The following is a 12,953-nucleotide window of genomic DNA, read 5'->3' on the forward strand; positions in this document are numbered from 1 at the left end:
CTTTATTTGTTAGCTCACAAACAAAATGTCACCACACACATCTCAGTGGGTACAGCTATAGAATAACACTCGAACATGGGTGACAGATATGTGTCGTAACATTTTATTTATCCTATTGATGACATTTCCAGAATGGTTTCCAGAATGTCACTGTTGTCAAATCTTTTTCTCCGTAGGACTATCCCTAGACTGGACAGCGATAATGCATGTTTTACATCTTCAAACGCATTAACAATTAACTCCCTAAAGAGTGCTAGGAGGCCTTCTTTGGCCTTCCTCTAACCGCCCTTAGCTGTAAAATCATCCTCAGGGAACAGATCTTCCAAGGTGAAAGCAGAGAAGTGGGGATTTTGATTCTCCCCTCCCCCATAATTTACTAAACCTAATGGAACAAGGAATAGGAATAGAGAATAGTCTTCTGGCTGGAGAGATGGCTCAGCAGTTAAGAGCACTGGCTGCTCTTCCAGAGGACATGGGTTCAGTTCCCAGCACACACATGGTGGCTCACAACCACCTGTAATGAGATCTGGTGCCCTCTTCCTGCCTGCAGGGGCACATGCAGGCAGAACACTCTATACACTATAGTTTCTGGACAGAAAAGGAGCTCACCCAAACCCTAGGGCCTCCCAGCCTCCAGCCTTGAAGCTGTCAAGAGCCACCATGTCCTGTCCCCCTGTCCTGTGTGACTAGATGGACAGAGGGAAGACTCTATTGGCCGACAGCGGCCCGACCCAGTGGCCACCAACGAAGAGGGAGAACATGATCAAACTGGGTGGGGGGAACTGCCCTGCAGCCCCTGAAGACACCCAAGAAGTCCTGGCGATAGACTGAATCCAGCGATCAGGGACGATATATTCGGCTTAAGTGAGTGGACCGTGGCAGCAGCCATCTTTGCACCAGACAACTAGCTACGCTAGCTGCAGACGGACGGACGCCAGGGGGCACTGGTGCCCTGGTAGGGCCGAAGCGGTCCTGACAGAGCCTGGAGCTGCGGAGAGCCGATCAGCAGCTCCAGACGCTGCTGACAGTGTTTGCTCCTGTGGCCCGGACACCCGCAGGCTTGTGGGAGGGAAAAGCCGGAGCGCTCGGAATCCGATCAAAAGCCTTGCGCCTGTTTCGGTGGCCACTGAGCTAAGGCGAGTGATAGGACCTGGGCTCCCCAGGCTCGGTGTTGGTACTTGGCAGCTACCCCCAGGAAGGTTTTGGCGAGGATGAATGAAATATACGTTGGCTGTACTTGTGTGAAATACCCTTAAAGCAACCCCAATCTTCCCTCGGCACAACCAATTTATTAACTTGGGGGCTACAGGGGCTAGCAGTGTATTTCAGTAGAGATTTCTTATATCCCCCGTTCTCTCTTCAGTCCTTTGTTCTGGAAAGGGCTGTTACAACCCCCACCCCACCCCACCTCCGCCAACACACACTCTCTCAAGAAGCCCCCGCTGTAACTACGGAGGCAGGAGGGGTATCCATCCAGAAAAATCACTTCAAAAGCCTTATCGGGTTTAAAATCAATAGCATCTGGCTGGAGGTGTGCCGTCCGGCGCTGGTCAGCTGTGAGTGCTGACTGGGGCGGGGGGGGGGGCCGGATTTGGGGATGGGATGGGGCAGGGTACCCAGCACACCTGGCTCACTGACTCACTTACCGAGTTCAGTTCCCAGTAGGAGGAGATGGTTGGTGGCCACCCTGAGGCACTAGTGGACAGGATGGAGAGGGGCCTGATCGCTGTGTTGGCAGTTGCCATGGTTTTCCTCCGAGTTCTGGAGCCAACCTGCCCACTACTGGGGCTCTCAGGTCACAGAAGTAGTAAGTTAGAAGCCTGTGGGGGACCCGAGGAGTGCTGTCCTGAGGCTGCCAGCCCAGCTGTTGAGATGGAAGCCTCACATGGGCAGGGCAGTGAAGGAGCCAAGCCATTAGAGAAGGTGAAGTGAGGCTGGGATGTGAGGGAGCCAGGGAAGCGGCTGGATTTGGAAAGCCATGAACATAAAATTCAAGGAAGAAGACGAGGAGAAAAAAATTGGTGCTGTGTGTGGACTAGCAAGACCCCCAAAGAACAAGTTCAAACAGTTGAGTTAGGGTGTAGCTCAGTAGTGGAGAGCTTGCCCGAGTCCTGGGTTTAATTTCCCAGAACCACAAAGTGAGAGATAAATGATAAACACATTTATCAAAGATGTGTTTCTGGCAAGATGATCGCAAGTGCCATTTTGCTGTTATAAGGGCTCACCCATACCTGTGTGAGCATACACATGTGTTCGTCTGAGTACCGTTATGTGGCTATGCTCATGGAGTTAGCCAGACTTCCCCTCTCTACAGCTGGGAGGAGCTTTTCCTGGCCCTTCTTTACCTTTCCCCTAGCTTCCCTTCAAAGTGCACTGAGTGCGGCTCTTCCCCTCTGACACAGACAGCAGGTGATCTACTTGTCCTGAGAGGCTGTGAAAATGGGAGGTGCACGCCTTTAATCCCAGCCCTCGGGAGATAAGAGGCAGGCAGATCTCTGTGAGTTCCAGGCCCACCTGGTCTACAGAGTGAGTTCCAGGACAGCCAGGGCTACACAGAGAGAGAGAGAGAAAAAAAAAAGAAGGTCAAACCCAGTGGCACCAGTCTAATTCTGTGCAAAGTTTTAGTAATATTTCACAGCCACGTGGTCACCGCTCATTTTATTCTATTTTCTCTTTGCCCCACTTTTGTGTCCCAAGACTCCTGTTATCACCACCTTACTTACTGGGTACGCTTCAAATGCATGTCAAAATGCTAAAATTCAGAGATGAGTAGATATGGGCCTCGGACCTCAATAAAGTGCCAAATGAAAAGAAAAGCAGCCTGGCGGTAGTGGCGCATGCCTTTAATCCCAGCACTCGGGAGGCAGAGGCAGGCGGATCTCTGTGAGTTCGAGGCCAGCCTGGTCTACAGAGCGAGATCCAGGAAAGGCGCAAAGCTACACAGAGAAACCCTGTCTTGAAAAAGAAAAAAGAAGAAAAGCAATTGCTGCCCACCCCCTTATGAAATCACAGAATTCCTTCAATGCCTTCTCTTAGTTATAAGCAGAGGTAATGGTAGCTAACCTCAAAGAATTCATGGGAAAAGAAAATGAGTTAATGTTTATCAGGATGTTAATGTTAATTTTCCTAGTATAGCCAAGAATTATTGGAAAAGAAACAGGTGAAATATTCTAGGTTTTCTAAGCCAGTTTCTTTGCCCAGGCTCACTAACCTAATGATGTTTTAAGAACGAGATCATAGGGAGAATGGAGAAGGATTTGACTGTCGAAGATATTTGCCAGTATCTGCCCGGCACTGGTCCTCAGGCCCAAGCCCCTCACTGACTGTGGTACCCCCTTCCAGGTGGGGAGTGTCCCCTGCTTAGAGAGGAGCTTCAGCACCGTTCCCACCGGAGATGCCCTGGTCCGTCATGCCAAGGGCCTGAGCCAGGATACCTTCAAAATTGTAAGGGGCTATCCTGGAACCCTGTCCCTACTAGCCTGGGAGGAACCAGGAGGCTTGTGATCTGTCACACTCAGGATGGAAGCGGGTGGGGGATCCCCTGGAGCCTTGTGAGCAACTAAAACTTCAGGCAGCAGGCCAGCTTGCCAGACACGGGACTCACCCGCCTTTCTCCCCACCTCTCCGCCCCTCCCCTTACCTGTGACTTCCTCAGTGTAAAGAGTACCTGAGGCCTCTGAAGAAGTTCCTGCGAAAGCTGAACCTGCCCAAGGACCTTCCCCAGAAGAAGCGGATCAGGTTTACAAAGCGGAGCCTGGGGGCCCTAGGGGACCACATCAACACCTTTCTGCAGCATTACTGCCGGGCCTGGGAGATCAAGCACTGGAAAAAGTAGGCAGCCTCCTTGCCTTATCCCACCTCCAGTCAAGATTCTCCAGTCATGGAGAGGGTTACGATCCTGGGAGACGGCAGATGTTGAGAGAACAGGTCCCTCTAGCCACCAGGGCAGCACTGAGTGTTCCTTAGCTGTACACACAGTAGACACAAGCCTTTCCCAAGAGCCTCCAGACGCCTCAGTAGGTAAGGCATTCCTTGCTAAGCCCGCTGACCTGAGTTCTGTCCCTTAGACCCATGTGGTGGAGGGAGAGATCCACGCCTATTGGTTGTCCCCAGACCTTCACACATGCACTGTGACACACACACACACACATACACACACACACACACACACACACACACACACACACGTTTTTAAGCCTCTCCTGAGAAGAGTCCTGTAGCCTCGAGGTGAACAGCCGCTGTGTGCAGGTGCTTGTTACCAGCATATGGCATTTCTGTCCTGGTCGCCACCTCCACCCCCTCAACCCAAAACTGAGGAAGCAACTTGCAGCCCATTTCTACTGGATAGATCCTGGTCACAGACAGTGCAGAGGGAGAAAAGGTTCTCTTCAGCCTCTCTCAGTCTGTCTCGGGTTTCTCTCTGCAGGATGCTCTGGCGATTTGTCTCCCTCTTCTCAGAACTGGAGTCGAAGCAGCTTCGCCGGCTCTATAAGTACACCAAAGCCAACCAAACAGCCAAGTTCCTGGTGAGGCTTCCAGAAAGCTCCTCTGAGGTCCAGCAGGAGTTTGGTCTTAGATCCTGAGGGGAGGACTCAGACTGAGTGGCTCTCTAGTACCTGTCCCCTGTTGTCCCTCCCAGAGCTCACTGCTGAGGAAGCACCACCATTCACACCTTCCCTACACTGTTCCCTGAGGGACCTGACTAGGGCCACCAAATCATGGCTTTAGCATGAAACACCATGGTTTTAGCATGGATGGAAGCCGGGGCTTCGTGCGTGCCAAGCAAGTGTTCTTTCTGCGGCCCCCAGACCCCAGCCAGGTTACCCTTTATTTTAAGGTTAAACCTTCCAGGTTTTGTTTTTTTGAGAGTGATAGTGTCTTGTTTGCTTGTTCATAATGAAACAGTTTTCTTTTTAAAATCCTAACTTTAGAAAATTTAAATTGAGAGCCTGAAGATATATTTGGAAGCTATCTGGCCAGTGAAACCCAGAAATCCAAAAGTCACTATAATGGCATTGTCTTATATTTAGAAAAGGAACTGCTAGAGCCGGACACTGAGTCAAAAACCAATAGACTGGATCCTGAGGCAGGGGGATCACTCAACCCAGGAGTCAGAGTCAACCTGACAACACAGCAGGACCCCGCCTCTGCTCTTAGAGAAAAGATGGGGCTATGTAGATAAATCTGTAGTAGAACACCTGCCTACTTGTGTCAGGCCCTGAATTCAACCCCAGCATTGCAAAACAAAACACACAAAAAAAAAAAAAAAAATAGGAGAAGAAAACAAAATGGGGCTGGAGAGATGGCTCAGAGGTTAAGAGCACTGGCTGCTCTTCCAGAGGACCTGAGTTCATTTCCCAGCAACCACATGGTGGCTCACAGCCATCTATAATGAGATCTGGCGCCCTCTTCTGGCAAGCAGACAGAACACTGTATATATATTAAATAAATCTTTTTAAAAAAAGAGAGAATGAACAAAATGATCCAAGCATTCATGCTGGAGAGGAGCAGCCGAGGTGGAGTGGGGAGGGGCTGGCCTAGCAGGCATTCATAAAGGCAGCCGGAGACTGCGTTCTGGCTGTCTTCCCCCTTGTGTGGTCTGGCACAGATATCTCTCCTCCCAGCATCTGGATGTTTCATTTTACAAACTGTGGGTGATGGCTCTAGCTGCTACTTAGAGTTACTTGTGAAGATCACAGGAACAGAGGGTGCTTGACACAAAGGCGGCTTTCACTGCTGTCATTGAGGATTATTCTTTTGAACCAGAGGCTCTCAAAGTATGCTCTGAAGCCTTGAGAGAATCCACAGAAGGTGAGACCTGTTGAACATGCAAAGATAGAACGATGGATTCCAGTGAAACATAGTATGGACAGTTCACTGATAGATCGATGAGGAGGTGTGTGTTGTATGACTGCAGCTGAGAGATGTTCTGGGAAGGTAAAACTGTGAGCACAGTCGGGCGTGGTGGCGGGGCATGCCTTTAATCCCAGCACTCGGGAGGCAGAGGCAGGCGGATCTCTGTGAGTTCGAGGCCAGCCTGGTCTGCAGAGCAAGCTCCAGGACAGCCAGGGCTACACAGAGAAACCCTGTCTCGGCAAAAACAAAACAAAAGGAGAGGGTAAGTAAGTGGATCACAGAAGACTGGGGTAGTGTACCTGTTCTGAAAGACACTGGAAGGGTAGGGACGTTCACCATACATTTATCAAAACCTGTAACAGTGTGTCACTGTTAAGTTGCTCATGTTCTGCAAATAACCCCTTAGCTGTGTTGCTATAAGGAACTCTAATTTTATTGGTTCACCCACCCCCCAAAAAAGAGATGAAAGCAGAAGGAATTTAGTTGGGAAAAGATCAGTGAGATTGTGGGGAGAGTGGTGGAGGTGCCATGGCGGGGGCGTGCTGTGGGGCGGGGGAGAGAAGAGTGTGGAGAGTGAATATAATCAAAACACATTTTATTCTATATAAAAATAAAAAACTCATTTGTATAATTAATACATTAATTTTAGAAGTTTTAGAAATTAAACAGAAACTATAGAATGTATACAACCCAAAACGTAAACCCTAATGTGAATTGCGGGTCTTCTGTAGTGAGGGTCTACTGATGTTGTCTTACTAGTCTTGACAGATGTGCCTAAAGAAAGTTCCTACAGCTGGGGGAGCATGGAGGTGTGGGTGGCAGGAGCTGGACCCCAATTTCCAGATTGTCCTTTAAAGCAATCTTAAAACTATTATTATTATTACTATTACTTTTTGAGACAAGGTCTATATAGTCTTGGCTAGTCTGAACCTCACTATGTAGACCAGGGTGTCCTCGAATTTACAGATCATAGAGATCTGCTGGCTTCTGCTTCCCAGTGCTAGGATTAAAGTCTATTCCCTTTTTCAGCTCGTCATAGTGGCACAGTCCCTGAATCCCAGCACTCAGGAGGCTAAGGCAGGCCGACTGCAGATCTGACGCCAGCCTAGGCTGCATAGTGAGTCCACGCGAGATCTTGTGTCAAAACAAAAGAGCCTCTGACTTCAAACTCACAGAGATCCAGCTGCCTCTGCTTCCTGAGTGCTGGGATTAAAGGTGTGCGCCACCACCACCTGGCTGCCTATTCATTTTTCAAAAGTTTACCCATATGGTTCAGATTCCGAACCACAATTAAGAAACTACTATTTGTTTCATTTTTAGTATGACAACAAAGAAAGTATCTGTTCTTTTCTAAATATGTATTTGTATGAGGCCGCACTTCTGTGTGCTTCAACCAAGACAACATATCATAAGTCATAACTTATTCATAACTACTGAGTGAGACCTGAAATTGCAGGCCTTCCCTGGAGCCAGATGCTAAAGAGAGCTGAAAATATAAAACACTATTACTTTTCTGAAAAAAATTTTGGGGGGGGAAGCAAAGTTACTTTTTCATAAATAATTTTCATAGAATATTTGTGCATATTTCCTATTTTAATTTTCAAATAATTTAGTAAATACACACTTAAAATTTTCTTACCTGTAATCTCTAATAGGGTAAGTATGAATAGCCATGACCACATAGGCACATCTTCTGGAGTTCTCACTGATCTCAAGAAGTAAACATGTCCTGAGATCAGGGTAGCTGAGAGCCACCGTGTAAGGACAGAGCTAGGCCAAGTTCTGTTTCCAGGCCCTGGAGATGTCCCCAAGCTGGCCTCAGCTGTTCTCACCCATGGCTCAGGATGTCCATTTAGCTGTAAATGAATGGAATGCAGCACCTGCTGCAAGGGTGTATGCATAATCATAGCCTACTCTAGGCTGAGACAGGAGGCTAGTGCTTGGACTTCTTAGCATGGATAAACTTACCTAGAAGACACAGTTGTCTGCCTAGCCCACCCTATGTTCCCGGCTTTTCTGGGACCCTCACCCCATCGCTTTGGCTAGGCAAATGTGAGATCCTATCATGTCTCAGGGGCTGGGGGTGGGGTTGGGTAAGGCTGATGCTGTAGAGTTTAGGCCCCTCTCGTTTCCAGCCTCTCCTCAACAATGGACCCGATTTCAGGTCGCGTTCTGTCCCTTGGATGCACCGGAGAGATCCTTGCTGGCCAGTCAGGAGGACAGTCTCCCCAGACTCTGCAGCGCCTGGGGATTGCATGGGAACATCAGCGGCATGAAAGAGAGGCTGTCCAAGATGCAGGCCCCCGGCCAAGCGGCTGGCATGCTGGAGGAGCCAAGGTCCTCAAAAGGAGGTGATGGCCACTGGGTGTCAGGGGAGGCACCTGGGTGAGGGGCTGCGGAGAAGTTCGGGGGTTCTCAGGAACAGGCTGGAGGCTCCTCTCCGAGCCTGCCAAGTCCTCTTCCTTCCTGTCTACCGCCTCTTCCTTCTCTGTTGTTCCTTCTGTCCTTTCCTTCGCCTTCTTCGGTCTCTTTGCTGTTTGTAGCTCCTCCCCAGATATATACTCATTATAGAATCTGTAAAATAGGCAGATAAATGTGAAGAAAAGGAACAGAGAAATTACCCAGTACCCAGAGGCCAGCACTGTTGGTGTTCAGTGCGGTTTTCCCAGTGTTCTGTGTAACGCCCCCCGCAGAGGTCTCATAGTGCATACGTTTTGAATCCAGCCTTTTTTAGTTAACATGGTGTAAAGACCCTTTCTCACATGACTAGAAGCAGGGTGGAAACAGTTTCTACGTGCTGAGCGATGGACCCTCAGGAGGTGCTGGTAGCAGTGGCAGGATTCCCACTCCGATGGAGTAGAATAAAGGGAAAAGGAAAGAGATTCAGTCTCGCCGTGAGCTAGATGGCGTGGGAATGGTCTTTCCAGCCACTTTGGCCTCTGTGCTGACCAAAATGTCTGGTTCTCTGCATGGGGTTATGGGCTTAGGATACGGTGCCTTTTAAATAAAAAGAGGCCGGGTAAAGGTTAGACCCGCGAGGGCTCCTGCTGCACACTAAGGCACAGAGAGCCTTGGCATGCTCTACCTCTACACTTCTGTGCCCAGGCTTCTGCGCCACCGTTAGCTGCCCCTCCTTGGCCACTGGTGAGGAAGGTAAAAGGCAAGCATGGTGGCCTGGAGAACTCGGAGTGCAGTCCTAACATGGATGACCTTGAACTCTGAGCCCCCTGTCCACACCTTGCCCATGTTAGGATTGCAGGCCACCTGCTTTCTGTGGTGCTGCGGAGGATCAAACCCATGGCTTCATGAGAGCTAGGCAAGGGTTCTACCCACTGAGCTACCTCTATAAACATAGGGAGACATAAACATCACATTGCTGTCACCCACCATTGCACTGTTAACACTTTACAGATCAATTATGAATATAAATACATACTTTAACAAAAATGAGACTATGCTGCGCATGTGATTTTGATCTTAACTTGCTTTGTGTTTGGGAGCACTTCTCCAACCTTAGTTTTGGAGATAAGGGTCTCTCGCCGAATCTGAGCTCACTGATTGGCTGGACTGGCTGGTTAAGATGCCGGGATCTTCCAGTCTCTACCTCCCCACGGTGGAATCCCATGTGCGCCATAACCAGCATTCTGCGTGGATGCTGAGGACCCAAACCAAGGCCTTGTTCTTGCGTGGCAAGTGCGTTACTGGCTGAGCCGTACCCCTGCCCTTGCGTGTGAGTGCCTGTATGCGTTTACACACCACATACATGTCAGAGCCTGTCGCGGTCAGAAGAGGGCATCTGATCCCCTGGAACTAGAGTTCCAGGCAGTTGTGAAGCCCTGTGTGGGTATTGGGAACCAAACCTAGGTCCTCTGGAAGAGCAGCCAGCACTCCTAACCACTGAGCCATCTCTCCAGCCCTCTGAACTTGCTTTTTTTAAATGAATGGCATCAGTCTTTCCAGGCCAGCGTTTCACTTTGTGGAATTGGATAATTCATACGAACATTCCAGAGGTAACTGTTGAGATGGCCTCTCAGCCAGGTACTCCACCTGGTTATCTCTTAGCCTAACAAGCCTTTTTATCCGACTCTTGGGAGAGATCGGGCCATTGTCAGAATTTCCCACAGTCTGATTTTCCTCCCTATTACTTCCTTTGGGCATCTTCTAACTTATTTCTTTACTTACAAACAGACTTTAGATCGAAAGTCTTGATAATGAATCTCTCTCTCTCTCTCTATTGGAGCTGAGAGCTGGGGACATAGCTCAGTGGTAGAAAATGCTTGCAGCACATGTGAGGATGGGGTTCAATCCCCAGTAACACACGCACACACACACACCACACACACACATACACACACACATACACACACACCACACACACACAGAGACACACACACACACACTCACACACACACACATACACACACACACACAAACACACACACACATACACACACACATACACACATACACACACACACACACACAGGGCTAGTGAATATGTTGGAGAGTAGAGATGATGTGGGGTCCCCCACCCCACTGCTGCACGAGGAAGGCACAGGACACTGGTCGGCCCATCCTTTGCGGTGCACCAGGGCAGAGCCCGTCCTGCAGTGACGGGCATGGCGTTTCTTTTGCACTGTGTTCACAAATTCACAGATATTGATTAAAACATGGCAGTGTTGTTGGCCAACAGACCTGTGTTTCCAAAGCACTTGTCCTCAGGGTGGGTGAGGAGTGAGAGGGAAGTAGGGGAAGTCACGCAGGCTGGGGTTTGGTCCTGACTCTGCTGTCAAGCTTTGGATATACCACATCCTTGCTCTGTGCTTGGGCAAGCAGCCTCACCTGTAAACGTGCGTGCGTGCGTGCGTGCGTGCGTGCGTGCGTGCGTGCGTGCGCGCGTGTGATGTCATCGCTCTGCCTCACAGGTTTCGGTGAAAAGCGAGAGGAAGGGCCACTGGCAGGGACTTGCTGCTGTTCTGTTCTTCACACCCCGCACGCACGCGTTCCTGCAGTTTCTTGCCACTTGTCATGTCGTTGAAACCCTCTCTGATTTCTGTTCTTTCAGATTTTTTAAGGAAACTTCCTCAAAAACCAAAGCTGAAGAAAAGGCAGATTAAAGAAAGTCCAGGAACTCCCAGGCGCTACCTATGAGAGACCTACAAGGATGGAGCTCTCGGAGCACTTACTGTATACTCTGGGGGGGAGGGGGGAGGGAGGGGGCTGAATAGGGTAAAAAAAATTTACTTTATCAAAAGGATGCTCAATTTTTTAAATTATGAATAAATGGGTTGGGGAATAATAATTCTTAAGACAATTCTGCTTTACTTGGCTGAACTTCATTCATCTTTTATTTGCTTAAAAATATTCGGCGCCAGGCTTGGCAGTCACAACTTTAATCCCAGTACTTGTGAGACAGAAGCAGTTGGATCTCTGTGTTTAAAGTCAGCCAAACTACACAATAAGACCCTGACTCAGAAGAAAAAAATGTTTAGAGCCATTTACTAAGTGGCAGGTGGCCCACCTCTGCATAGATAAATAGTTGTGGCCATGCATGTGGAGAGACACCTAGGTCCAGCGTGGGGAGAGAACAAAGATGAGAGAGGCTGGACACGGAAGAATCCCAAAGAAGAAACATTAACAGCCTTAACAGAGTGGTGATTTGGACCAGTGGTCAAAAATTGGCAGCTACTAATGCATTTAATTCCCAACAATGAGTTCCACTTGCTAACATCATTTAAAAAAGACTAGTTGCCAATATTATAACTGCGTTGTTCCCGGTTCAATGCAAAATCAAGTCTCTGGCTTCTCATACAGCTCCCTCCACTTGGCTCTGCATGCCTATGCTGGTGGAGCTGAGGAGCAGTTCACCAGCTTCACTGTTAGGCTTTCTAGTTCACCACAGTCTCCTCCCATGCCCAGCACCTTCACAATGGGCTTTACACAACCACACCACCCGTGCAACTCTTGGGACCTTTAATATTTGATATCCCCAAAGTATGCAGAAGCAACTCGGGCATGCAGCAAGAATGGCAAACTTAGGACTTTATATAAGGTAAAATAATAATAATAATAATATTGATCATTGATTGCTGTGTATGTGTGCATGTGTGTGTGTCTGTGTGTGTGCGCCTGTGCACTCCTGCCACAGCTTGCTTGAGGTTAGAGGACGTTGAGAGTCCAGGCCAGTCTCTCCTGCCATATGGTCCCAGGATGGAGTCTGGGTTGTCAGGCTTGATCGCGAGCGCCTCACCTGCTGAGCCATCTTGTCAGCCCTGTTTTATTTCATAGCACTGAAGATCAAAAAGGACCTTGCACGTTCTAGAGGACCGTTTGCCACTGAGCCACATCCTCTGCGGTCAATTGATGGGTTTGGTTGATACCTGGGAGAAGCAAAAAAAGGAAAGGAGGACGTTGGAGAAGTTTAAAAAAAAAAAAAAAAAAAAAAAGGCATATTGTGCTGGGAAGTGGTGGCGCACGCCTTTAATCCCAGCAGTCAGGAGGCAGAGCCAAGCAGATCTCTGTGAGTTCAAGGCCAGCCTAGTCTACAAAGTGAGTTCCAGGACAGGCTCCAAAGACCAGTTAGATGGTGACTCCACAAAGGGAAGTAGGCCCGGTGATTTTCTTTTTAAGTGCATTTGTGTCTGTGTGATGGTATGGAGCATGTGGGATCCTCTGGAGCTGGAGTTATATAAATGGTTGTGAGCCAACTCATGTGCGTGCTGGAAACAACCACATCTTCCTCTGGAAGGACAGGAAACACACTTAACTGCTCCAGCACCCCAAGGCCCAGAGGTTTTTTTTTTTTTTTTTTTTTTTTTTTTTTTTTTTTTTTTTTTTTTTTTTTTTTTGGTGTTTTTCGAGACAGGGTTTCTATGTGCAGTTCTGGTGCCTGTCCTGGATCTCGCTCTGTAGCCCAGGTTGGCCTCGAACTCACAGAGATCCGCCTGCCTCTGCCTCCCGAGTGCTGGAATTAAAGGTGCGCCACCACCTCCTGGCTTTTTTTTTTTTTTTTTTTAAACCACAGTGACAAGTTAATGAAGACCCTGCTAAAGGCAGCAGTATAGGGGAACCAGATAGCTTAGGGCCAGGGTAAATGT

General features: G+C 48.8%; 1 protein-coding gene across 1 annotated transcript; it reads left to right on the forward strand.

Annotated features, from left to right (window-relative positions):
* The first annotated feature begins 1,778 nt into the window (after positions 1-1,778).
* C8BH17orf64 (chromosome 8b C17orf64 homolog) lies at positions 1,779-11,050 on the forward strand. Its single transcript, XM_028890584.2, has 6 exons — positions 1,779-1,923; positions 3,343-3,444; positions 3,656-3,831; positions 4,427-4,526; positions 8,021-8,207; positions 10,922-11,050. The coding sequence occupies exons 1-6, from the start codon at positions 1,873-1,875 to the stop codon at positions 11,005-11,007; spliced, it is 702 nt and encodes a 233-aa protein (XP_028746417.2). The 5' UTR covers positions 1,779-1,872; the 3' UTR covers positions 11,008-11,050.
* The last annotated feature ends 1,903 nt before the right edge of the window (positions 11,051-12,953 follow it).

Source organism: Peromyscus leucopus, chromosome 8b (genome assembly GCF_004664715.2).
Source record: "Peromyscus leucopus breed LL Stock chromosome 8b, UCI_PerLeu_2.1, whole genome shotgun sequence".
Lineage (NCBI taxonomy): Eukaryota > Metazoa > Chordata > Mammalia > Rodentia > Cricetidae > Peromyscus > Peromyscus leucopus.